Source organism: Oncorhynchus kisutch, unplaced genomic scaffold (assembly GCF_002021735.2).
Source record: "Oncorhynchus kisutch isolate 150728-3 unplaced genomic scaffold, Okis_V2 scaffold4077, whole genome shotgun sequence".
Classification (NCBI taxonomy): domain Eukaryota; kingdom Metazoa; phylum Chordata; class Actinopteri; order Salmoniformes; family Salmonidae; genus Oncorhynchus; species Oncorhynchus kisutch.
In genome coordinates this window covers 155,140-180,551 of record NW_022266022.1, presented here as the reverse complement: position 1 = coordinate 180,551, position 25,412 = coordinate 155,140, and the positions used below count along the sequence as shown (strand labels likewise).

Genomic DNA, 25,412 nt, shown 5'->3' with positions numbered 1-25,412 from the left:
ACAACACGGATACTATTTCAACCACCTGGGTAGCTTGCTAGACAATGTTAAACTGAAATATTGACGTTTTAGGCCATGTTAATGTACATTAGCTAATCCCAGTGTATAAAACACATTTCAGTTGACGTTAACTTGAACCTAATTTGCTTGTTCAAGATTGTTAAAGATTGATACTGCGCCTAGCACTAGGCTATTCGCTAATGCTAGCTAGCTAGCTAACATCCCTGACCATGAGCTCATTAAACTACTCCTCCCCTGCTGAAGAAGAGGATGTCCGCTGTCCGGAGAAAGAAGCTCTGGCGCTGAACATTGTCGTGAAAGATGAAGAGGAGGATATTACAGTGAAAGGAGAGAAAGATGCTCTGCCGCTGAACATTGTCGTGAAAGACGAAGAGGAGGAGGATATTACAGTGAAAGGAGAGAAAGAACCTTTCAGAATGAAAAAGGAGGAAGAGGAGGCTGTTATAGGGAAAGAGGAGGCATACTCTTCCTCTCTAAAAGGTTCTATCTCAGTAACGGTGAAGGAGGAAGAGGATTTGGTAGTGAAAGAGGAGGAAACAGAATATCAGATTAACACCAGTGAGTACTGTCCTAAAAACAGGGGCACAAACTATGCAGTTGTTGAACTAATGTGTGGTTTTAAAGTGGCATTCTACTGAAGTTCTACACTTGAATATGTTGTTCAGTACTGTAGGAATTGTTAAAGGGTCAATCTGCCAATTAATGTGTGGTTTTTAAGGGGCATTCTACTGAAGTTAAGTTCACTTCAATGTGATGTTCAGTACTTATATAAATTGTTAAAGGGTCAATCTGCCATTGCTACATATATTTTTGGGACTTTTAAATTAGATTTAATTATATATAACAGGCTTTTAAAATGTAATAATGGAGCATAATTTATACTTAAAATATCAAAGGGACACAAAAGGCATCCAATTAATTTAGAGATATTAATGCCTCTGATAAGACCCTATGACTGTAATAGACAGTAATAATTGATAATGGTAATAAGTTCACCATCTGTTTGATGTTCTCGTTAACACAGGAGAGAGACATGACTATCGTGGATCCTCTGGGGAGCCTCAACAACATCCTGATGCTGACGAGACAGAGAAGAGTCTCTCCAGATCAGAACACCAGATGGTACAGCTTGGTCTGGTCTAGCATACAGCTTTCTCTATCGGGGGCTGGGTTTCTATAAGGCACTTTATGACAACAGTGACATCAGCATCCATAATGATATGTGTCTGTGTCCCCTCTTTATGGTTACCAGGACAGTGCTAGCCCTTCCCCCCTCCCAGAGTCCCTGTGTCGTGCCTCTCCCGGTAGCACCTTACTACTGGGTATGAAGAGGTTGTCTGTGCTGCTGGTGGACTGCAGGAAAACAACAGGGCTGAGTGGAACTGTGAGAGGAGGAGAAGAGAAGAAAGGATCAGATTTGACACATCAAAGTAAGTGCTGTAGTTTGAACAAATAAAATAGATCTGCCCATTGGTATCTGTTCCCAATAGGGCTGTCCCCGACTAAAACAAAAACAACTTTGCACACTCTTGGTATTCTCTCAACCAGCTTAACCTGGAATGCTTTTCCAATAGTCTTGAAGGAGTTCCCACATGCTGGGCACATGTTGGCTACTTTTCCGTCACTCTGCGGTTCCAACTCATCTCAATTCATCTCAATTTGGGTTGAGGTCGGGTGATTGTGAAGGCCAGGTCATCTGATGTAGCACTCCATCACTCTCCTTCTTGGTCAAATAGCACTTACACAGCCTGGTTGTGGTTGGGTCATTGTCCTGTTGAATGCTGATGCTGGTTAAGTGTGACTTGAATTCTAAATAAATCACAGTGTCACCAGCAAAGCACCATCACTCATGAATGCTCATCAATGCTTCCCGGTGGGAAACACACATGTGGAGATCATCCATTCACCTACTCTGCTTCTCACAGACATGTCGGTTGGAACCGGAAATCTCAAATTTGGACTCATCAGACCAAAGGACAGATTTCCACCGGTCCATTGCTCATGCTTCTTGATTCACACAGACTCCTCTGAACAGTTCATGTTGAGATGTGTCTCTTAATTGAACTCTGTAAATTCATTTATTTGGGCTGCATTTTCTGAGGGTCTGTTTTTTGCGACTGTACTTAAAGAAAGTTTCAATGTTCTTGAAATATTCGTTATTGACTGACCATGTCTTCAAGTAATGATGGGCTGTTGTTTCTCTTTGCTTATTTGAGCCATTTGGACTTGGTCTTTTACCAAATAGGGCTGTCTTCTGTATACCCCTTTAACTTGTCACAACGCAACTGATTGGCTCAAACGCACTAAGAAGGAAAAACACAAATTAATATTTAAACAATGCACACCTGTTAATTGAAATGCTTTCCAGATGACTACCTCATGAAGCTGGTTGAGAGAATGCCAAGAGTGTGCAAAGCTGTCAAGACAAAGGGTGGCTACTTTGAAGAATCTCAAATATAAAAAACTTTTTGATTTGTTTAACACTTTTTTAGTTTACTACATGATTCCATTTGTGTTATTTCATAGTTTTGATGTCTTCACTATTATTCTACAATGTAGAAAATAGTTTTGAAAAATAAAGAAAAACCCTTGAATGAGTCGGTGTGTCCAAACTTTTGACTGGTTCTCTTTACACAGTGGGTAGAACAAGTATTTGATACACTGCCGATTTTGCAGGTTTTCCTACTTACAAAGCATGTAGAGGTCTGTCATTTTTTATCATAGGTACACTTCAACTGTGAGAGACGGAATCTAAAACAAAAATTAAGGAAATCACATTGTATGATTTTTAAGTAATTAATTTGCATTTTATTGCATGACATAAGTATTTGATACATCAGAAAAGCAGAACTTAATATTTGGTACAGAAACCTTTGTTTGCAATTACAGAGATCATATGTTTTCTGTAGTTCTTGACCAGGTTTGCACACACTGCTGCAGGGATTTTGGCCCACTCCTCCATACAGACCTTCTCCAGATCCTTCAGGTTTTGGGGCTGTCGCTGGGCAATACCGACTTTCAGCTCCCTCCAAAGATTTTCTATTGGGTCCAGGTCTGGAGACTGGCTAGGCCACTCCAGGACCTTGAGATACTTCTTACGGAGCCACTCCTTAGTTCTGGGCGGATCCCTCACCTTCCTCGTGATCATTGATGCCTCACGAGGTGAGATCTTTCATGGAGCCCCAGACAGAGGGTGATTGACCGTCATCTTGAACTTCTTCCATTTTCTAATAATTGCGCCAACAGTTGTTGCCTTCTCACCAAGCCGCTTGCCTATTGTCCTGTAGCCCATCCCAGCCTTGTGTAGGTCTACAATTTTATCCCTGATGTCCTTACACAGCTATCTGGTCTTGGCCATTGTGGAGAGGTTGGAGTCTGTTTGATTGAGTGTGTGGACAGGTGTCTTTTATACAGGTAACAAGTTCAAACAGGTGCAGTTAATACAGGTAATGAGTGGAGAACAGGAGGGCTTCTTAAAGAAAAACTAACAGGTCTGTGAGAGCTGGAATTCTTACTGGTTGGTAGGTGATCAAATACGTATGTCATGCAATAAAATGCAAATTAATTACTTAAAAATCATACGATGTGATTTTCTGGATTTTTGTTTTAGATTCTATCTCTCACAGTTGAAGTGTACCTATGATAAGTGCGTAAGCCCACCCACTTGGGAGCCAGGCCCAGCGAATCAGAATTAGTTTTCCCCACAAAAGGGCTTTGTTACAGAGATAAACACTCCTCAGTTTCATCAGATGTCCGGGTGGCTGATCTCAGACGATGTGGAGGTCCTTGATCTGCGGTTGTGAGGCCTGTTGGACGGACTTCCAAATTCTCTAAAAAGACATTGGAGGCGGCTGATGGTAGAGAATGCAACATTCAATTCTCTGGTAGCAGCTCCAGTGGATATTCCTGCAGTCCCCAATCCATTTGCACACTCCCGCAAAACTTGAGACATCTGTGGCATTGTGTTGTGTGACAACTGTATATTTTAGAGTGGCTTTTTATTGTCCCCAGCACAAGGTACACCTGTACTGCTGTTTAATCAGCTTCTTGATATGCTGTCACGTGGATGGATTATCTTGGCAAAGCAATGTAAACAAATTTACACAAATTGGAGAGTGGAGATTTCATTCTGGTCTCTTTTTATATAAACACTGTCTTTGGCAGGAGGAAAACCAAACTTGGAGGAACCAAAGACCTCCACAACATCAAGACGACACCTCTGCTCCCAGATCAAGTTAGGAAGCCTGAAAAGACCTGAGAGGACACACACAGGAGAGAAGCCATACCATTGTGGCCAGTGTGGAAAGAGTTTTAGCCTGTTAGGAAGCCTGAAAGCTCATGAGCGAATACACTCAGGAGAGAAGCCATACAATTGCGGCCAGTGTGGAAATAGTTTTAGTCAGTTAGGAAACATGAAAAGACATGAGCGAATTCACACAGGGGAGATGCCATACCACTGCTCCCATTGCGGAAAGAGTTTTAACCATTTACTTAACATGAAAAGACATGAGAGGATACACACAGGAGTGAAGCCTCACCATTGCTCCCAGTGTGGAAAGAGTTTTATGCAGTTAGGTATCCTCGAAGATCATTTGCGAATACACACAGGGGAGAAGCCTTACTACTGCTCCCATTGTGGAAAGAGTTTTAACCATTTACTTAACATGAAAAGACATGAGAGGATACACACAGGAGTGAAGCCTCACCATTGCTCCCAGTGTGGAAAGAGTTTTATGCAGTTAGGTATCCTCAAAGATCATTTGCGAATACACACAGGGGAGAAGCCTTTCCTTTGCACTCAGTGTGGAAAGAGTTTTAGCCAGTCAGGAAACCTGAAAGTGCATGAGCGAATTCACACAAGGAAGAAATCTTACCACTGATCCCAGCGTGCAATGCGTTTTTACCCAATTAGGACACCTGAAAGAAGACATGAGACCGCACACGGGGGAGAAGCCTTACAAATGTTCAGACTGGGGGGAAGGCATTTTACTCATCAGTAGCGTAAAAAAAATGTGAGAATCCACACAGGAGAGAATGTTTACTTGTTTATATATAACTATTTCTGGATTTTTGTCTTCTCATTTTGTCTGTCATAGTTGTAGTGTACCTATGATGAAAATTACAGGCCTCTCTCATCTTTTTAAGTGGGAGAACTTGCACAATTGGTGGCTGACTAAATACTTTTTTGCCCCACTAAGTGTATGTAAACTTCCAACTTCAACTGTATATATTATTTGAAATGCTAATCCTTTGCACACGAATGCTCACTCATTCAGGATTAATTGCAGTCAATATATATTTACGCCGTTGTGATCTGTTGGAATCCGGTCCGTCTGCTGGAGAGTTCATCTGAGTCTCTCTCCTTCTGTTTCCCTGAAGTTCAAAGTCTTTCTTGGTTAGAATGGATACCTCAGATTACCATTCAGAAATGTTCTCATAGAATAGATGTTTCGGCGGTTGTCGTCATCCCAGGTTTACATCATTTCTAGCTGCCCCCACAGACCCACCAATGCTCTTACTCTGTTGGGATTGATAGTCTCAGAGTTGAACCATTTCCAGCCGTGTAGCCAATGCTCCACGTGGGATGGTTTTCTAGTCTTGGTCCTCAAATGTGCCACCTCAGCTTACACCAAGGTATGCGTTGTCTAAACTATTCGCAATCACAGCTCACGCTGTGATTGGTTTGCTCAGTCTGAAGAGGATTTTTTTTTAGGGGGGCTTTTATTCGAAACAATAGGATAGGCGGTTCCATGGCGCCAGATCATGTCTGTGCCCTCGGGGACGGACCAATGACTTAGTTACACTTTTAAAGGAATACAATTCTCTCACATTAAAGGTTTAACATCACATTACATCATTTCATATATAGTTGCATCTTTACTCATTCATTTTATACAAGAATTAGATGCAAACCCCATAATTGAGAAATGTACACATTGAGACATAGTTATGTGTGCTTCCTGTCCTCTCCGAGGTCACCAAATGAAACACACTCAACATAACTGTCACTTAAGTGTCCACAGACCCTTCCCACACTCTCAAAGGTGGACAAATAGTTTAATTTTGCCATTTTGGGGATTTAGGAGTTCGGCCACGTGAATTCCTTTGTTCACTCTGTGGTCTCTCTCTGTATGAAAAGGGGGAGAGAGTCTACGCCAGGTATTTACGACCTGAGATAACAGAACCTGGGTGTAGGAGAGGGGGAAGCCACAATCTATACCCAGAAAAGGCCACATCATGACAATATGGAGTATTTCAGTTTGAATATAATGTACATCAGTTTCCTTGTGTTCAAATGTAGGATAGATCAGATTCCATGTGTTTAAATGGTCCTTTTTTAAACTCTCTGTGTGTTTATCTGGGTGTGTCATTCCTCCAGCACTACAGATAATCAAGTGATATTTGGATGTGATGCATTAGTTCCATTGTTGACATTTGCATTGTAGCCCACTGATGATTTAATGAAATGAAAATGTTCAGACTCTGTAATGGAAAATGTTAATTGTTTGTGTGTCCACATAACTGAGTATGTGACTAACCTTGTGAAACTGTCCTATTATAAGCTCCTGTTCTTGGGAGTATCATCCTGTGTTGCAAACCAATTTACACCTGTGTCCTTGTATGAATAAAGTCCCGCCCAGGAACAGGAAACTATAAAGATATTTGCTAGTCACTCAATACTTCAGGAAATCAGACTGTCTACACTGCGCTGTGTAACTCTGTTATTCTCTCTGAGCTCAGAAATAAAGAATCTTGGTTTGACTTGGACTCCAGCAGATCCTTATTTTATAATATCCACCACAACTCTCCCAAGGATTGCTGTTTATCATTGTCTCAAAGAAGAGTTCCTCGTTCCACTTTCCTGAATTTACAGGCCTCCCACTGATTGAATAAACATTGTTTCCACAGGTAAAATTTTGTGTTTCACCCAACCAGCAACCGAAATCCAATGACTGGTAACATTTTGTGTTTCACCCAACTTGCAACCTAAATCCAATGACAGGTAACATTTTGTGTTTCACCCAACTTGCAACCTAAATCCAATGACTGGTGACATTTTGTGTTGATTTCATGTTAAATTAACTTTAGTTGACAAATCAAAGAAATGTAAATAGAAACTAGATTGCTACCTCATGATGGGTATAGGGACAATTAGAGTATCATGTAGTAGCCTAAACCTATTGCTGTTACATTGAACAGGGTGAGTGAAATATGAATGACAGTCGTCCAATATGCTGTAATAGAATTAAGGCCATGCTCATGAAAAAACAAATCGTCCTGCCTCATCTTAAACGGCACTAACCACCACTGTTTGGGTGGTGGACCACTCTTGGTACACATGGGAAACTGTTGAGCTGAAAAACCCAGCAGCGTTGCAGTTCTTGACACAAACCGGTGTGCCTGGCACCTACTACCATACCCCGTGCAAAGTAACTTAAATATTTTGTCTTCCCCATTAACTCTCTAAATGGCACACATGCACAATCCATGTCTCATGTCTCAAGGCTTAAAAATCCTTATTTAACCGGCCTCCTCCCTTCATCTACACAGATTGAAGTGGATTTAACTAGTGACATCAGTAAGGGATCATAGCTTTAGCCTGGATTCACCTAGTCTTTCTAAGTCATGGAAGTAGCAGCTGTTCTTAATGTTTTGTCTACCCAGTGTATAGCACTACAGATAACCAAGTGCTATTTGCATGTGATGCATTTGTTCTGTTGTTTACAGGATGATTTGTATCTTATAGAGCGTGGCTTTAAGGGAATAGTGTGGTCACATGTAGATAAAAAAGAATGTGAAAAATTGTAAAAAAATGTATATCAACACACTACCTATTCATATAATTATTTATTAATCATCTGCATTTTCATATTGAGCTTCTACGTCTGTGTACAGGAACGTATTATTTGGAAGAGAAAATATATCAACTTATTGTTAAATAATTATGATGTTCTTTCCAATACAAAAAGTGTAGTAACTATTGTTTCCAAACTGCGTTACCCACTCCAGTCAGCAGATGGCGATGAGCATCTTTCAGTTGACTCTTCTTGTGTGACGTATAAAGGACTGGACGGACGCTTCTTCAGGAACAACAAGGCGCCAACTCTTTCAACCACGTCGGTAGCTTGCTAGCCAACATACAACTGAAAGATTGACGTTTTAGACCGTGTTAATGTACATTATCTAATCTCAGGGTTTTAAACAAGTTTCGGTTGACGTATCAACTGGTTCAATTTGCAAACGTGTTAAAGATTGATACTGAGCCTAGCACTAGGCTAGACGCTAATGCTAGCTAGCTAGCTAACATCCCTGGCCATGAGCTCACTAAACTACTCCTCCCTTGCTAATGAAGAGGGGGTCGGCTGTATGGAGAAAGAATCATTCAGAATGAAAAGGGAGGAAGAGGAGGCTGTTATGGTGAAAGAAGAGAAAGAACCGTTTAGAGAGGAAGAGGATGCTATCTCAATAAAGGTGAAGGAGGAAGACGTTTTTGGAGTGAAAGAGGAAGAGACAGAATATCAGATTAACACCAGTGAGTACTGTCTTCAACAGGGACACAAACTATGCCGTTGTTGAACTAATGTGTGGTTTTAAAGTGGCATTCTACTGAAGTTCTACACTTGAATATGTTGTTCAGTACTGTAGGAATTGTTAAAGGGTCAATCTGCCATTGGTTCATATATTTGAGGGACTTTTCAATTCGATGTATTGAATTCTCCATGTGGCCTATATTAAAGTTCCCCTCATCTAATATAACAGGCTTTTAAAATTCTATATTGGTGCATATTTTCTACTTAAAATAACAAAGGCCACCCATTTTGTGGAACGACCCTTTTACATTTGCATCACAAACAATATTTTAGGAAATCATGATGAAAGTGGCCATTTTAGACATATGCATGCCTCTTGTAAGACTCTATGATTGCAATAGATGGTCATAAGTTTACCATCTTTTGATGCTCTCATTCACACAGGAGAGACACATGACTATCGTGGATCCTCTGGGAAGCCTCAACAACATCCTGATGCTGACGAGGAAGAGAAGAGTCTCTCCAGATCAGAACACCAGATGGTACAGCTTGGTCTGGTCTAGCATACAGCTTGGTCTGGTCTAGCATACAGCTTTCTCTATTGGGGTCTGGGCTGGGTTTCTGTAGAGCACTTCATGACAACAGTGACATCAGCATCCATAATGATGTGCGTCTGTGTCCCCTCTTTATGGTTACCAGGACAACGCTAGCCCTTCCACCCTCCCGGAGTCCCCGTGTCATGCCTCTCCTGTTAGCACCTTACTGCTGGGTATGAAGAGGTTGTCTGTGCTGCTGGTGGACTGCAGGAAAACAATGGGGCTGAGTGGAACTGTGGGAGGAGGAGAAGAGCAGAAAGGATCAGATTTGACTCAAAGTAAGTGCTGTAGTTCAGTTTGAACAAATAAATAGATCTATTCATTGGTATCTGTTACCAGGACAACCAGCACTGTTCTGTTCGTTGTCAGGAAGATAGACTGGTGGATATGGATGTTATGAATATCATAACACTGAAAAGGGATTCTGCCAATGAAAAGAGAGAAACCAATAGACCATATAAAACCTTGATGAAAGTTAGATTTAGAGGGAAAGTTTCAAGATGATCTGATGTAAGGTGCTTGTTTTACAAAAACGTTTCCATAAAACATGATGGATGTTACATTGCCTGTCCCAGTCAACCCCCCTCTCTTTACAAGACTGTAGAACAGGCAAACTAAACTCAAGACACTGTTAATTAATTAATACTGGAGGAAAGCTGTGATCAGGCTGCCTACTCAAGAGAAAGCTTCGAACTGTAACCAGTGCCTGCAACCTTGTTCAGGTTATCAATCAACCTACCAGGGTAATTACAAACAGTACAGAAATTGAATCAACATATTTTGATCATATCTTTACTATTGCTGCAGAAATTTGTTTGAAAGCAGTATCCAAATTCATCTGCTGTTGTGAACACAATATAGTAGTCATATCTAGGAAAACCAAAGTTCCAAAAGGCCGGGCCTAATGTTCTTTATAAGAGATCATACAATTGTTTGTGGTGATTCCTATGTTGTTGATGTTATTAGGTTCTTTTTTTCACAGTAAATAACTCACAAACTCTAGAGAAGCTTTATCCAAGTTGAATTACTCCCAAATGCTCTGTACATCTGTAATTCAGACAACCCAACATTTGTTCCATCCAGATATATATCCCACTTAAGACACTCCTCCTTCTCGCCAATCCTTACATCTTATGGTTCCACAGGAAGAGAGTAAAGAGGGTAACAGGATACCAGACCTTTATCTCCCTGATGAGAATCTGTCCTGACCTCAACCTCTCCTTCATCTAATCCACAGATGTTCGTCTGCCTCCCCTGTTTCACACTTTGCTCTCCTCTCGTCCACCCAACACATTCCAAAGCCACCTGTCTTTCTTCAGAGAACCATTAACTTCTGACATAACAGGCCGTCTCTTTCACTTCCTATCACTTCTTTAATGTCTCCATGTTCCAAGTTTTGCCGATTCCAACAATGGAAACAATATTTGTTGGTCCGTGGTGTGTAATGACGAGCAACCAGACGCTGCCCTTGACACGTTTATGAAATTGCTTATCCCAGTTACTAATAAGCATGCACCCATTAAGAAAATGACTATAAAAACTGTTAAATCCACATGGATTGATGAGGAATTTAAAAATGGTATGATGAAGAGGGAGGCAAAAGAGATGGCATATAGGTCTGGCTGAATAACTGATTGGCAAACCTATTGCAAATTGAGAAATCATGTGACTAAACTGAATAAAAATAAGAAACTACACTATGAAACAAAGATAAATGACATGAAGAATGATTGTAAAAAGCTTTGGAACACCTTCAATTAAATTTTGGGTAAAAAATCAACAATGTCATGGTGTCTGACTACGTGGATGGAAAATGATTGAGGATAATAGCGGCCGATATTGCCAGTTCTATTCGCATTATCTTCAATTTAAGCCCACTAGAAAGTGTGTTCCCTAGTGAGACAGCATAGGATAACACAGCATTATCGGCATAATTCATCGCTCAGCTTTGTCTCCTAAAACATGTTCTTTTCTCAAACTCAGAACCATAAACCAATCCTCCAGGCATATATCAAATCCATCCTATCTTGACAAGATCACAGAGACACACTGACTGGCACACAGACATTGTGGAGCCAAGAGATACACGCTTGACCTCTCCCCTCTCTCCGGCCCAAACAACTTAGTCTTGACATAGAACAGATACTGCAACCCCGCCACAGTATTATACAAAAATAACATTCTGATGAGAAGTAACTTACAAACATATGATGAATATAAAACATCTTACCTATGTTACCAACCAATTCTGATTATTCCCCAACACCTGTCTAACAGAACACAGTGTTCTTTAATGGAAGCCTGTACAACAAAATCAAGGTAGAATCAGGAATTCCCCAGGGCAGCTGTTTGGCACCTTCTTTTTTCAATCTTTACCAACAACATGCCAGTGACATTTAAGTAAAGCCAGTGTGTCTATGTATGCGGATGACTCAACACTGTACACGTCAGCTACTACAGCGACTGAAATGACTGCAACATTTAACACAGAGCTGCAGTTAGTTTGAGAATGGGTGGCAAGGAATAAGTTAGTCCTAAATATTTCTGATCACCTTAAGTTACATGGCCTACTACGCTAATTCTGTAGCGGTGGGGGGTAAATATGAAGATTTTGTTGGTGCGCCAGGCAGGTATTAACCCTAGTTATTAAAGTTAGTTATTACCTATTATAACATTGTTATTATTATTATTAAATATTATTAAATCCGAAAGGATGAGAGTAGAATAGATAGAGTAATGCTTCCAGACACATTCTAAACATGGTGGAGACTTCGAGGACTGTAGCATCTAATGATGAAGCATTATGGAGTCTTAAAGGAGGACTGTAGCATCTAATGATGAACCATTATGGAGTCTTAAAGGAGGACTGTAGCATCATGAGGTAGTCACCGGGAATTCATTTCAATTAACATGTGTGCCTTTTTTAGAAGTTAAGTTGTGGAATTTCTTTCCTTATAACCTGTTTGGGATAGGGGCAGTATTTTCACGTCCGGATGAAAAGCGTTCCCAAAGTAAACTACCTGCTACCTGCCCAGAAGCTAGGATATGCATATAATTGGTAGGTTTGGATAGAAAACACTCTAAAGTTTCTAAAACTGTTAAAATAATGTCTGTGTGTATATCATAACTTATTTGGCAGGTGAAACCCCGAGGACAAACCATCCAGGAGGAATTTTTTGTTGTTGAGGTGACTCTGTTTTCAAATGGTTTTGTGTGGCACTTGGTTGCAGTTCCTATTGCTTCCACTAGATGTCAACAGTCTTTAGAAATTGGTTGATGTTTTTCTTTAGAGAAATGAAGAAGTTCGGCTATTCAGAACGAGGGTCCAGCCTAGTGCTCTCTAATGTTTTGATGCGCGCTCCAGGTCACGCGCTTCACGTTGTTTTTATCCGGTATTAAACACAGTTTATCCCATCTTATATTTTCTCGATTATTTACGTTTTAAAATACCTAAAGTTGGATTAGGAAAGTTGTTTCAAATGTTTGGACAGCATTTCCAGGTATCGTATTAGATATTTTGTAGTCATGCTGGGCGAGTTGGAACCAGTGTTTTTTTTTTTTTATCAAACGCGCCAAATAAATTGACATTTTGGAGATATAACGACGGAATTAATCGAACAAAAGGACCATTTGTGATGTTTATGGGACATATTGGAGTGCCAAAAGAAGAAGCTCTTCAAAGGTAAGGCACGAATTATATCATTATTTCTGAGGTTTGTGTCGCGCCTGGCGGGTTGAAATATTATTGTCATGTGTTTGTTTGATGGGGTGCTGTCCTCAGATAATCGCATAGTTTGCTTTTGCCCTAAAAAATACTTTGCACTCTGCAATTTCACCGGATGTTGTCAACGTTCCGCTAGCAGGTTTTATTGTGTTTTAACCTTTTGGAACTACTCCTCCCGGATCCGGGAGAATTGTCATCAACTACACTAATTAGCATAACGCAACGGACAAAAAATCTTACTAGAAAATATTCATATTCATGAAATCACAAGTGAAATATAGTGAAACACAGCTTAGCCTTTTGTTAATCACCCTGTCATCTCAGATTTTGAAATTATGCTTTACAGCCAAAGCAAGACAAGCATTTGTGTAAGTTTATCGATAGCCTAGCATAGTATTATGTCCAGCTAGCAGCAGGGAGCTCTGTCATGAAAATCAGAAAAGCAATCAAATTAAATCGTTTACCTTTGATGAGCTTCGGATGTTTTCACCCACGAGACTCCCAGTGAGACAGCAAATGTTAATCTTGTTCCATAAAGATGATTTTTCACAGCCAAAATCCACCGGAAAATCCACCGGAAGTTGCGGTCACGACAACGCCGAAAAAATCTCCAAATTAGATCCATAATATCGACAGAAACATGGCAAACCTTTTTTATAATCAATCCTCGAGGTGTTTTTCAAATCTATTTGATAATATATCAACCGGGACAATTGGCTTTTCACTAGGAGCGAGAGGCACAATGGCCGCCTTTGTCTATTACGCACAAATCACTTTGAGAGCCACCACCTGACCACTGACGCAATATTGTCGTTCACGCTCATTTTTCTAAATAAAAGCCTGAAACCATGTCTAGTGACTGTAGACACATTAGGGAAGCTATAGAAAAAGGAATCTTATTGATATCCCTTTCAATGGTCAATAGGGATGCATAGGAACGCAGAGGTTTCAAAATGAGAGTCACTTCCTGATTGGATTTTTCTCAGGCTTTCGCCTCCAATATCAGTTCTGTTATATTCACATACAATATTTTTACAGTGTTGGAAACGTTTGTGTTTTCTATCCTAAGCTGTCAATTATATGCATATTCTAGCACCTGGTCCTGAGAAATAGCCCGTTTGAATGTTATTCTTCCAAAAATGAAAATAGTGCCCCCTAGTTTCAAGAGTTAATGTGCCATAACAAGTTTTAATGTGTTTGAACCAATCAGTTGTGTTGTGACAAGGTATGGGGGTATACAGAAGATAGCCCTATTGGTTTAAAGACGAAGTCCATATTATGTCAAGAACAGCTCAAATAAGCAAAGAGAAGCAACAGTCCATCATTACTTTAAGGACCACCACAAGAATGGAAGACCCAGAGTTACTTCTGATGCATAAGTTCATTAGAGTTACCAGCCTTAGAAATTGCAGCCCAAATAAATGCTTCACAAGTTCAAGCAACAGACGCATCTCAACATCCTCGGTTCAGAGGAGACTGCGTGAATCAGGCCTTCATGGTCGAATTGCTGCAAGGAAACCACTACTAAAGGACACCAATAAGAAGAAGAGACTTGCTTGGGCCAAGAAACATGAGCAATGGACATTAGACCGGTGGATATCTGTCCTCTGATGAGTCCAAATTTGAGTATTTGGTTCCGAGCGTCATGTCTTTGTGAGACGAGGAGTAGATGAACAGATTATCTCCGCATGTGTGGTTCCCACCGTGAAGCATGGAGGAGGAGATGTGATGGTGTGCGGGTGCTTTGCTATTGACAATGTCAGTGATTTATTTATTCAAGTCACACTTAACCAGCATGACTACCACAGCATTCTGCAGCGATATGCCATCCCATCTGGTTTGGGCTTAGTCCCATTGTCATTTGTTTTTCAACAGGACAATGACCCAACACACCTCCAGGCTGTGTAAGAGCTATTTGACCAAGATGGAGTGCTGCATCAGATGACCTGGCCTCGACCTCACCCAAATCGAAATAGTTTGGGATTAGTTGGATCGCAGAGTGAAGGAAAAGCAGCTTACAAGTTCTCAGCATATATGGGAACTCCTACAAGACTGTTGGAAAAGGATTCCAGGTGAAGCTGGTTGAGAGAAAGCAAAGGTGGCAACTTTTGAAGAATAAAATATATATTTAATTTTAACACTTGTGGTTACTACATGATTCCATGTGTTTTTTAATAATTTTGATGTCTTCTCCATTATTTTACAATGTAGAAAATAGTAAAAATAAAGAAAAACCCTTGAAAGAGAAGGTGAGTCCAAACTTTTGACTGGTACTGTACATTAAATTCCCTGACAACAGCTCCAGTGGACATTCCTGCAGTCAGCATGCCAATTGCCTGCTCCCTCAGGGATCTGTGGCATTGTTGTGTGACCAAACTGCACATTTTCGAGGAGCCTTTTATTACCCCCAGCACAGGATGCACCTGTGTAACAATCACGCTGTTCAATCAGCTTCTTGATATGCCACACCTGTCAGGTGGATGGATTATCACTAACGTTTATATTTTTGTTTATTGTTGTTACTATCAGTTTTAGGAACATTTACCCAAATATTTCACCTTATTTTTTACTTTACCCAAAATATGACATCGGCGATAATCAAAATGTTGAAAATCTGTGAACATCTAAATAAGAAATTGGTCCATTTAAACAGCATGTGTCGAACCCTTTCAACAACGGGGAGATGTTACTGATGTTCTTTGTATCTGCGACGTAAAAACAAGTTTTGGACTTCCACACAAAATTACTTCTTTAGTTATTTGATGTTTAAGGAAGTGTGTAGGTCACATTCTGTATCATACAGCTATGAATGTTATATATTTAGAACCACCTGTTCAATTGGAATCCAGCGACGTCTGTGTCTTCAGTGTCCTAGAACTGTCTAGGTTTTTGTGTTCTGACTTGTAAAACAGGATGAATGAAATAAGTTTGTAATAAGATTGTTAAAACTGACCTCAGGTTATTGAGAGATCTGATTTAGGATTTACCCTCGTAGCAAGGTTGTTTTATCATGTGGTTTCATCTGGGTCTCTATTTAAAAATAACACTGTCTTTGGCAGGAGAAAGACCAGACTCAGGGACGTCCAAACCAGCAAGACGACACCAGTGCTCCCACTGTGGAAAGAGTTTTAACCAGAAAGCACACCTGAAAGCTCATGAGAGAATACACACAGGGGAGAAGCCTTACCACTGCTCCCAGTGTGGACAGTGTTTCAACCAAAAAGCACACCTGAAACAACACAAGATAATACACACAGGGGAGAAGCCTTACCACTGCTCCCAGCGTGGAAAGTGTTTCAAACGGCCTTTTCATCTGAAACAGCATGAGAGAATACACACAGGAGAGAAGCCTTACCGCTCCTCACAGTGTGGAAAGTGTTTCAACCAGTCGGGGGAGCTGATACGACATGAGAGAGTACACACAGGAGAGAAGCCTTACCACTGCTCCCTATGTGGAAAGCGTTTCAACCAGTCGGGGGAACTGAAACAGCATGAGAGAATACACACAGGGGAGAAGCCTTACCACTGCTCTCAGTGTGGAAGGAGTTTTACCGGTTTAGGGATCCTGAGACACCACGAGAGAATACACACAGGAGAGAAGCCTTTCCACTGCTCCCAATGTGGAAAGCGCTTCAACCATTTGGGGGAACTGAAACAGCATGAGAGAATACACACAGGGGAAAAGCCTTACCACTGCTCCCAGTGTGGAAAGTGTTTCGGCCTTTCAGGGACGCTGACACGACATGAGAGAATACACACAGTGCAGAAGCCTTACCACTCCTCCCAGGGTGCAAAGCTTTTGCCCATTTAGGAAGCCTGAAAGAACACATTAGACTGCACACAGAGGAGAAGGCTTAGAAAAGCTCAGACTGTGGGAAAACATATTACTCATAACAGTCACTTAAACGTCATTAGTGAATCCACACAGGAAAGAGAAATTACTTCTCTTAGCGTGTATATTGATATACATCACATTGACTTAAAATTCATCAGAGAACATACACAGTGCTCCCGTTGTCTTATATTGTTGACTGACAATGTGTTTACCTGTCTTTACCAGATGAAATGAAATGGTACAGGGTATACTCAAACATATATTTGTTTGTTTTTATTAGAAAATATGAATTGAATATGGAGTCTGTCAGTTTGAATATAAAGAAGATCAGGTTCCTTCTTTTAAACTGTCCTTTTTTAAAACTCTGTGTGTGTTTATCTGGGTGTGTCATTCCTCCAGCACTACAGATAATCAAGTGATATTTGGATGTGATGCATTAGTTCCATTGTTGACATCTGCATTGCTGATGATTTAATGAAATGAAAATGTTCAGACTCTGTAATGGAAAATGTTAATTGTTTGTGTGTCCACAACTGAGTATGTGACTAACCTTGTGAAACTGTCCTATTATAATCTTCTGTTCTTGGGAGTATCATCCTGTGTTGCAAACCAATTTACACCTGTGTCCTTGTATGAATAAAGTCCCTCCCAGGAACAGGAAACTATAAAGATATTTGCTAATCACTCAATACTTCAGGAAATCAGACTGTCTACACTGCGCTGTGTAACTCTGTTATTCTCTCTGAGCTCAGAAATAAAGAATCTTGGTTTGACTTGGACTCCAGCAGATCCTTATTTTATAATATCCACCACAACTCTCCCAAGGATTGCTGTTTATCATTGTCTCAAAGAAGAGTTCCTCGTTCCACTTTCCTGGGGGAATTTACAAGCCTCCCTCTGATTGAATAAACATTGTTTCCACAGGTAACATTTTGTGTTTCACCCAACCAGCAACCGATATCCAATGACAGGTAACATTTTGTGTCTCACCCAACTTGCGACCTAAATCCAATGACTGGTAACATTTTGTGTTTCACCCAACTTGCGACCTAAATCCAATGACGGGTAACATTTTGTGTTTCACCCAACTTGCAACCTAAATCCAATGACTGGTGACATTTTGTGTTGATTTCATGTTAAATTCACATTAGTTGACGAATCAAAGAAATGTAAATAGAAACTAGATGTTGAACTGATGTCTGTGCCCAGTGGGCTGGTTTGAATAAGCAGCAGGTGTTGGATTCGTGACAAGTTAACCCACTTTCATAGGCTGTCATTGTAAATAAGAATTTGTTCTGACTTACCTAGATAAAAAAAAATAAAAAAAGGTGAGAATGCTATTCATTGACTACAGCTCTGCTTTCAACACCATAGTGCCCTCAAAGCTCATCTCTAAGCTTAGGAACCTGGTAACTGGATCCTGGACTTCCTGACGGGCCACCCCCAGGTGGTAGGAGTAAGTAACAACACATCTGCCACGCTGATCCTAATCACGGGGGGCCCCTCAGGGGTGCATGCTCAGCCCCCTCCTGTACTCCCTGTTCACTCATGACTGCATGGCCAGACACGACTCCCAAACCATCATTAAGTTAGCTGATGACACAACAGTGTCATGATCAACAGGCCTGATCACTGACAACAACAACAAGAAAGCCTACAGGGAGAAGGTCAGAGACCTGGTCGTGTGGTGCCAGGACAGCAACCATTCCCTCAATGTGATCAAGATAAAGAAGATGATTGTGGACTAAAGGAAAAGGAGGACCAAGCACGCCCCATTCTCATCGACGGAGCTGTAGTGGAGCAGGTTGAGAGTTTCAAGTTCCTTGGTGTCCGCATCAACAACAAACTATCATGGTCCAACCCCCACCCCTTTACGCTGCTGCTACTCTCTGTTTATTATCTATGCGTAGTCACTTTAACTCTACCTACATGTGCATATTGCCTCATTTACCTTGACTAACTGGTGCCCCGGCACATTGACTCTGTACTGGTACCCCCTGTATATAGCCTCCACATTGACTCTGTACTGGTACCCCCTGTATATAGCCTCCACATTGACACTGTACTGGTACCCCCTGTATATAGCCTCCACATTGACTCTGTACTGTTACCCCCTGTATATAGCCTCCACATTAACTCTGTACTGGTACCCCCTGTATATAGCCTCCACATTAACTCTGTACTGGTATCTCCTGTATATAGCCTCCACATTAACTCTGTACTGGTACCTCCTGTATATAGCCTACACATTAACCCCGTACTGGTATCTCCTGTATATAGCCTACACATTAACTCTGTACTGGTATCTCCTGTATATAGCCTCCACATTGACTCTGTACTGGTTTAAATAATGCAAAAACAAAGTGTCGGAGAAGTAAATAAATGGCAATATGTGCCATGTAAAAAAGCTAACGTTTGAGTTCCTTACTCAGAACATGAGAATATCTGAAAGCTGGTGGTTCCTTTTAACATGAGACTTCAATATTCCAAGGTAAGAGGTTTTAGGTTGTAGTTAATATAGTATTTATAGAACTATTTCTCTCTATACCATTTGTATTTCATATACCTTTGACTATTGGATGTTCTTATAGGCACTCTAGTATTGCCAGTGTAACAGTATAGCTTCCGTCCCTCTCCTCGCCCCTACCTGGGCTTGAACCAGGAACACATCGACAACAGCCACACTCGAAGCAGCATTACCCATCGCTCCACAAAAGCCGCAGGCCCTTGCAGAGCAAGGGGAACAACTACTCCAAGTCTCAGAGCGAGTAACGTTTGAAACGCTATTAGCGTGCGCCCGCTAACTAGCTAGCCATTTCACATTGGTTACACCAGCCATTAGGCTGATAGGCATGAAGTCATAAACAGCGCTGTGCTTGCGAAGAGCTGCTGGTAAAACGCACGAAAGTGCTGTTTGAATGAATGCTTACGAGCTTGCTGCTGCCTACAATCGCTCAGTCAGACTGCTCTATCAGATCATAGACTTAATTATAACATAACACACAGAAATACGAGCCTTTGGTCATTAATATGGTCGAATACGGAAACTATCATTTCGAAAACAAAACGTTTATTATTTCAGTGAAATACGGAACCGTTCGGTATTTTATCTAAAGGGTGGCATCCCTAAGTCTAAATATACTTGTTAAATTGCACAACCTTCAATGTTATGTCATAATTACTTAAAGTCCTGGCAAATTAGTTCGCAATGAGCCAGGCTGCCCAAACTGTTGCATATACCCTGACTCTCGCAAGAGAAGTGACACAATTTCACCTGGTTAATATTGCCTGCTAAACTGGATTGCTTCTAGCTAAATATGCAGGTTTAAAAATATATACTTCTGTGTATTGATTTTAAGAAAGGCATTGGTGATATGGTTAGGTACACATTGGAGCAACGATATGCATCGCATCGACAGGACATGCTAGATAAACTAGTAATATCATCACCCATGTGTAGTTATAACTAGTGATTATGATTGATTGATTGTTTTTATAAGAAGTTTAATGCTAGCTAGCAACTTCTACTACATTCGTGTAACAGGCAGGATCCTCGTGGAGTGTAATGAGGCAGGTGGTTAGAGCGTTGGACGAGTTAACTGTAAGGTTGCAAGTTTGGATCCCCCGAGCTGACAAGGTGAAATTCTAGCGTTCTACCCCTGGACAAGGCAGTTAACCCACCGTTCCTAGGCCGTCATTGAAAATAAGAATGTGTTCTTAACTGACTTGCCTAGTTAAATAAAGATTAAATAAAGTTGAAACTTGAAATCGGCCCTAATTAATCGGCCTACGTCTAATATGAAGTATGTCAGTTTCAATGTTACGGTCTTTGATTCAATTATATGTTTGAAACTCAGGCTGTGTGTGTTTATCTGCGTCATTCCTTGATCATTCCTTGTGGTCCTGTAGCTCAGTTGGTGGAGTATAGTGCTTGTTAAACCAGGGTAGTGGCTTTGATTCCTGGGACCATCCATATGTTAATTGTTTGCAAACATGACTGCAAATCCCTTTGGATAAAAGTGTCTGCTAAATGGCAGATATATCCACTGCTTATACCAAACATTTCGAACACCTTCCTAATATGAAGTTGGACCCTCCTCTTTCTCCCTCAGATTAGCCTCAATTCGTCGGGGCATGGACTCTACAAGGTGTCGAAAGCTTTCCACAGGGATGCTGGCCCATGTTGACTCCAATGCTTCCCACAAAAGTTGGCTGGATGTCCTTTGGGTGCAGGGGAGGCTCCTCAGAGGAGGAAGGGGATGCTCCTCAGAGGAGGAAGGGGAGGCTCCTGAGAGGAGGAAGGGGAGCTTCCTCAGAGGAGAAAGGGGAGGCTCCTCAGAGGAGGAAGTGGAGGCTGCTGAGAGGAGGAAGGGGAGGCTCCTCAGAGGAGGAAGGGGAGGCTCCTCAGAGGAAGAAGGGGATGCTCCTCAGAGGAGGAAGGGGAGGCTCCTGAGAGGAGGAAGGGGAGCTTCCTCAGAGGAGAAAGGGGAGGCTCCTCAGAGGAGGAAGTGGAGGCTCCTGAGAGGAGGAAGGGGAGGACCCTCCTCAGTGATTTTCATAAAAATAAAAATGATAAAACATGTAAAAAAGTTTAATCCTTTTTAGATATTAGAAATTACGGTACGTTCTTTCCAATACAAAAGTGTAGTGTAATGTATTGTTTCCAAACTGCGTTACCCACTCCAGACAGCAGATGGCGACGAGCGTCTTTCAGGTGATGATTCTCCGTGACGTATAATGGACTGGACGGACGCTTCTTCAGGAACAACAACGCGGCTACTCTTTCAACCACCTCGGTAGCTTGCTAGCCAACATAAAAGTGAAAGATTGACGCTTTTGACCATCTTAATGTACATTATATAATCTCAGTGTTTTAAACACAGTTCTGTTGACGTATTAACTGGTTAACTGTAACCTAATTTGCAAACTTGTTAAAGATTGATGCTGAGCCTAGCACTAGGCTATTCGCTAATGCTAACTCGCTAGCTAACATTAAAGTACTCATCCCCTGCTATAGAAGAGGAGGTCTGCTGTTTGCAGAAAGAAGCTCTGGCAATGAACATTGAAGAAGAGGATGAGGTTACAGTGAAAGAAGAGAAAGAACCTTTTAGAATGAAAAAGGAGGAAGAGGAGATTGTTATAGTGAAGAAAGAAGATGCTGTTATAGTGAAAGAACATTTCAGAATGAAAAAGGAGGAAGAGGAGACTGTTATAGTGAAAGAAGAAGATGCTGTTATGGTGAAAGAACATTTCAGAATGAAAAAGGAGGAAGAGGAGACTGTTATAGTGAAAGAACCTTTTAGAATGAAAAAGGAGGAAGAGGAGACTGTTATAGTGAAGGAAGAAGATGCTGTTATAGTGAAAGAACATTTCAGAATGAAAAAGGAGGAAGAGGAGGCTGTTATAGTGATAGAAGAGAATGAACCTTTTAGAGAGGAAGAGGATGCTGTCTCAATAAAGGTGAAGGAGGAAGACATTTTGGGAGTGAAAGAGGAGGAGACAGAATATCCGATTACCATCAGTGAGTACTGTCTTAAAAACAGGGGCACAAACTATGCAGTTGTTGAACTAATGTGTGGTCTTTAAGGGGCATTCTACTGAAGTACTACCCTTGAATATGTTGTTCAGTACTGTAGGAATGGTTAAAGGGTCAATCTGCCATTGGTTCATATATTTTCGGGACTTTTCAATTAGATGTATTGAATTCTCCATGTTGTCTATATTAAAGTTCCCCTCATCTAGTATAACAGGCTTTTAAAATTCAATATTGAAGCATATGTTCTACTTAAAATATCAAAGGGAGTTTACTACTCATTTTGATGTTCTCGTTCACACAGGAGAGAGACATGACTATGGTGGATCCTCTGGGGAGCCTCAACAACATCCTGATGCTGACGAGGCAGAGAAGAGTCTCTCCAGATCAGAACACCAGATGGTACAGCTTGGTCTGGTCTAGCATACAGCTTGGTCTGGTCTAGCATACAGCTTGGTCTGGTCTAGCATACAGCTTGGTCTGGTCTAGCATACAGCTTGGTCTGGTCTAGCATACAGCTTGGTCTGGTCTAGCATACAGCTTGCTCTCTCTGGGCTGGGTTTCTGTAAAGCACTTCATGACAACAGTGGCATCAGCATCCATAATGATGTGCGTCTGTGTCCCCTCTTTATGGTTACCAGGACAACGCTAGCCCTTCCTCCCTCCCGGAGTCCCTGTGTCGTGCCTCTCCTGGTAGCACCTTACTGCTGGGTATGAAGAGGTTGTCTGTGCTGCTGGTGGACTGCAGGAAAACAACAGGGCTGAGTGGAACTGTGAGAGGAGGAGAAGAGAAGAAAGGATCAGATTTGACACATCAAAGTAAGTGCTGTAGTTTAGTTGGAACAAATACAATAGATCTGCCCACTGGTATCTGTTACCAGGACAACCAGCAGAGTTCTGTTAGTTGACAGGAAGATAGACTCGTGTATATGGATGTTATGAATATCATAACACTGAAAAAGGATTCTGCCAATGAAAAGAGAGAAACCAATTGACCATATAAAACCTTGATGAAAGTTAGCTTTGGAGAGAAAGTTTCAATGATCCGATGTAATGTGCTTGTTTTACAAAAACTTTTCCTTAAAACATTATGGGTGTTACATTGCCTGTCCCAGTCAACCCCCCTATCTTTACAAGACTGTAGAACAGGCAAACTAAACTCAAGACTTTGGTAATTAATTAACTGGTACTGAAGAAAAGCTGTGATCAGGCTGCCCACTCAAACAAAAGCTTCAAACTGTAACCAGTGCTGGCAACCTTGTTCAGGTTATCAATCAACCTACCAGGGTAGTGACAAACAGTAGAGGAATGAAATCATCAACATGGTTTGATCATATCTTTACTAATGCTGCAGAAATGGGTTTTAAAGCAGTATCCAGATCCATCAGATGTAGTGATCACAATATAGGAGCCATGTCCAGGAAAACCACCGTTCCAACGGCTGGGACTAATATTGTGTATACAATTTTATGTAGTGAGTCCTATGTTATTGATGTAAATAATATTTGTTGGTCTGTGGTGTGTAATGATGAGCAACCAGACACTGCCCTTGACACATTTGAAGCTGCTTATCCCAGTTACTAATAAGCAGCACCCATTAAGAAAATGACTGTAAAAACTGTTAAATCCACGTGAATTGATGAGGAATTTAAAAAATGGTATGATGAAGAGGGAGGCAAAAGAGATGGCATATAGGTCTGGCTGAATAACTGATTGGCAAACGTATTGCAAATTGAGAAATAATTTGACTAAACTGAATAAAAAGAAGAAACTACACAATGAACCAAAGATAAATGACATGAAGAATGAAACTTATTGTAACGCTCAATGAGTGAATGGGTGTGGAGTCAGGCGCAGAGAGCAGAGGATATGGGGAAAAACACGCTTTAATGTCCAACCAAACAAGGTACAAATGGTAACACCAAACATAGGCGTAAATAAACTCCATTTAAGTCTTAACTCTGGTAAAATATCTGGACAGCGAAATAAAAACAACAGACACGAACACCTCTCACAAAACAGGAGACAAGCAAACAGAAGACAAGCCCACACAAACAGAAGACAGCTCCACACAAACAGAAGTGGGCGAAACGAACTTACCACCCTAACAACCAAACAATGAACAGGTGAAAACAATTAGACAAAACCAAACGAAAAAGGATCGGTGGCAGCTAGTAGACCGGCGACGACGACCGCCGAGCGCCACCCGAACGGGGAGGGGAGCCACCTTCGGTAATATTCGTGACACCTATTGCAAATTGAGGTATGTGACTAAACTCAATATAAAGAAGAAACTACACTATGAAACAAAGATAAATGACATGAAGAATGATAGTAAAAATCTTTGGAGCATCTTCAATGAACTTTTGCGCAAATAAAATCAACAATGACAAGTCACTGGTGTCTGACAACGTGGATGGAAAATTGAGGACAATAGTGGCCGATATTGCCATTCCTATTTGCCTTGTCTTTAATTTAAGCCTACTAGAAAGTGTGTGCCCTCAGGCCTGGAGGGAAGCTAAAGTCATTCCACTACCCAAGAATAGTAAAGCTCCCTTTACTGGCTTAAATAGCCGACCAATCAGCCTGTTACCAACCCTTACAATTTTGGAAAAAAAATATTTTACCAGATACAATGCTATTTTACAGTAAACAAATATAGACTTTCAGCTTATAGGGAAGTTCATTCAACTAGCACAGCACTTACAAATGACTGATTGGCTGAGAGACATTGATGATAAAAATGGCTTTACACCCCCTGCTATATTGTGGATAAAGAGTTTTTCTTTTAAAATGTAACCTTTATTTAACTAGGCAAGTCAGTTATAAACAAATTCTTTTTTTCAATGATGGCCTAGGACTGCCTTGTTCAGGGGCAGAACGACAGAGTTTTTTACCTTGTCAGCTCAGGGTTTCGATCCAGCAATCTTTCGGTTACTGGCCTACCGCTCTAACCACTAGGCTACCTGCCGCCCCAGAGCTACCTGTCTAACAGAACACAGAGAGTGTTCTTTAATGGAAACCTGTACAACAAAATCAAGTTTGAATCAGGAATTCCCCAGGGCAGCTGTTTGGCACCTACTTTTTTCAATCTTTACCAACAACATGCCAATGACATTTGAGTAAAACCAGTGAGTCTATGTATGCGTTGACTCAACACTGTACATGTCAG

At 41.0% G+C, this 25,412-nt stretch overlaps 1 protein-coding gene across 1 annotated transcript in view; it reads left to right on the top strand.

The window, feature by feature from the left end:
- LOC116373857 (zinc finger protein 721-like) overlaps nt 1-25,412 on the top strand; it is a 44,841-nt gene that overhangs the window by 14,831 nt on the left and 4,598 nt on the right. Inside the window, exons 5-9 of the mRNA XM_031822150.1 lie at nt 1,099-1,143; nt 1,274-1,451; nt 4,186-4,892; nt 15,868-16,680; nt 23,017-23,059. Coding sequence (XP_031678010.1) covers nt 1,099-1,143; nt 1,274-1,451; nt 4,186-4,892; nt 15,868-16,680; nt 23,017-23,059 — 1,786 coding nt within the window. The remainder of the gene's footprint in view (nt 1-1,098; nt 1,144-1,273; nt 1,452-4,185; nt 4,893-15,867; nt 16,681-23,016; nt 23,060-25,412) is intronic.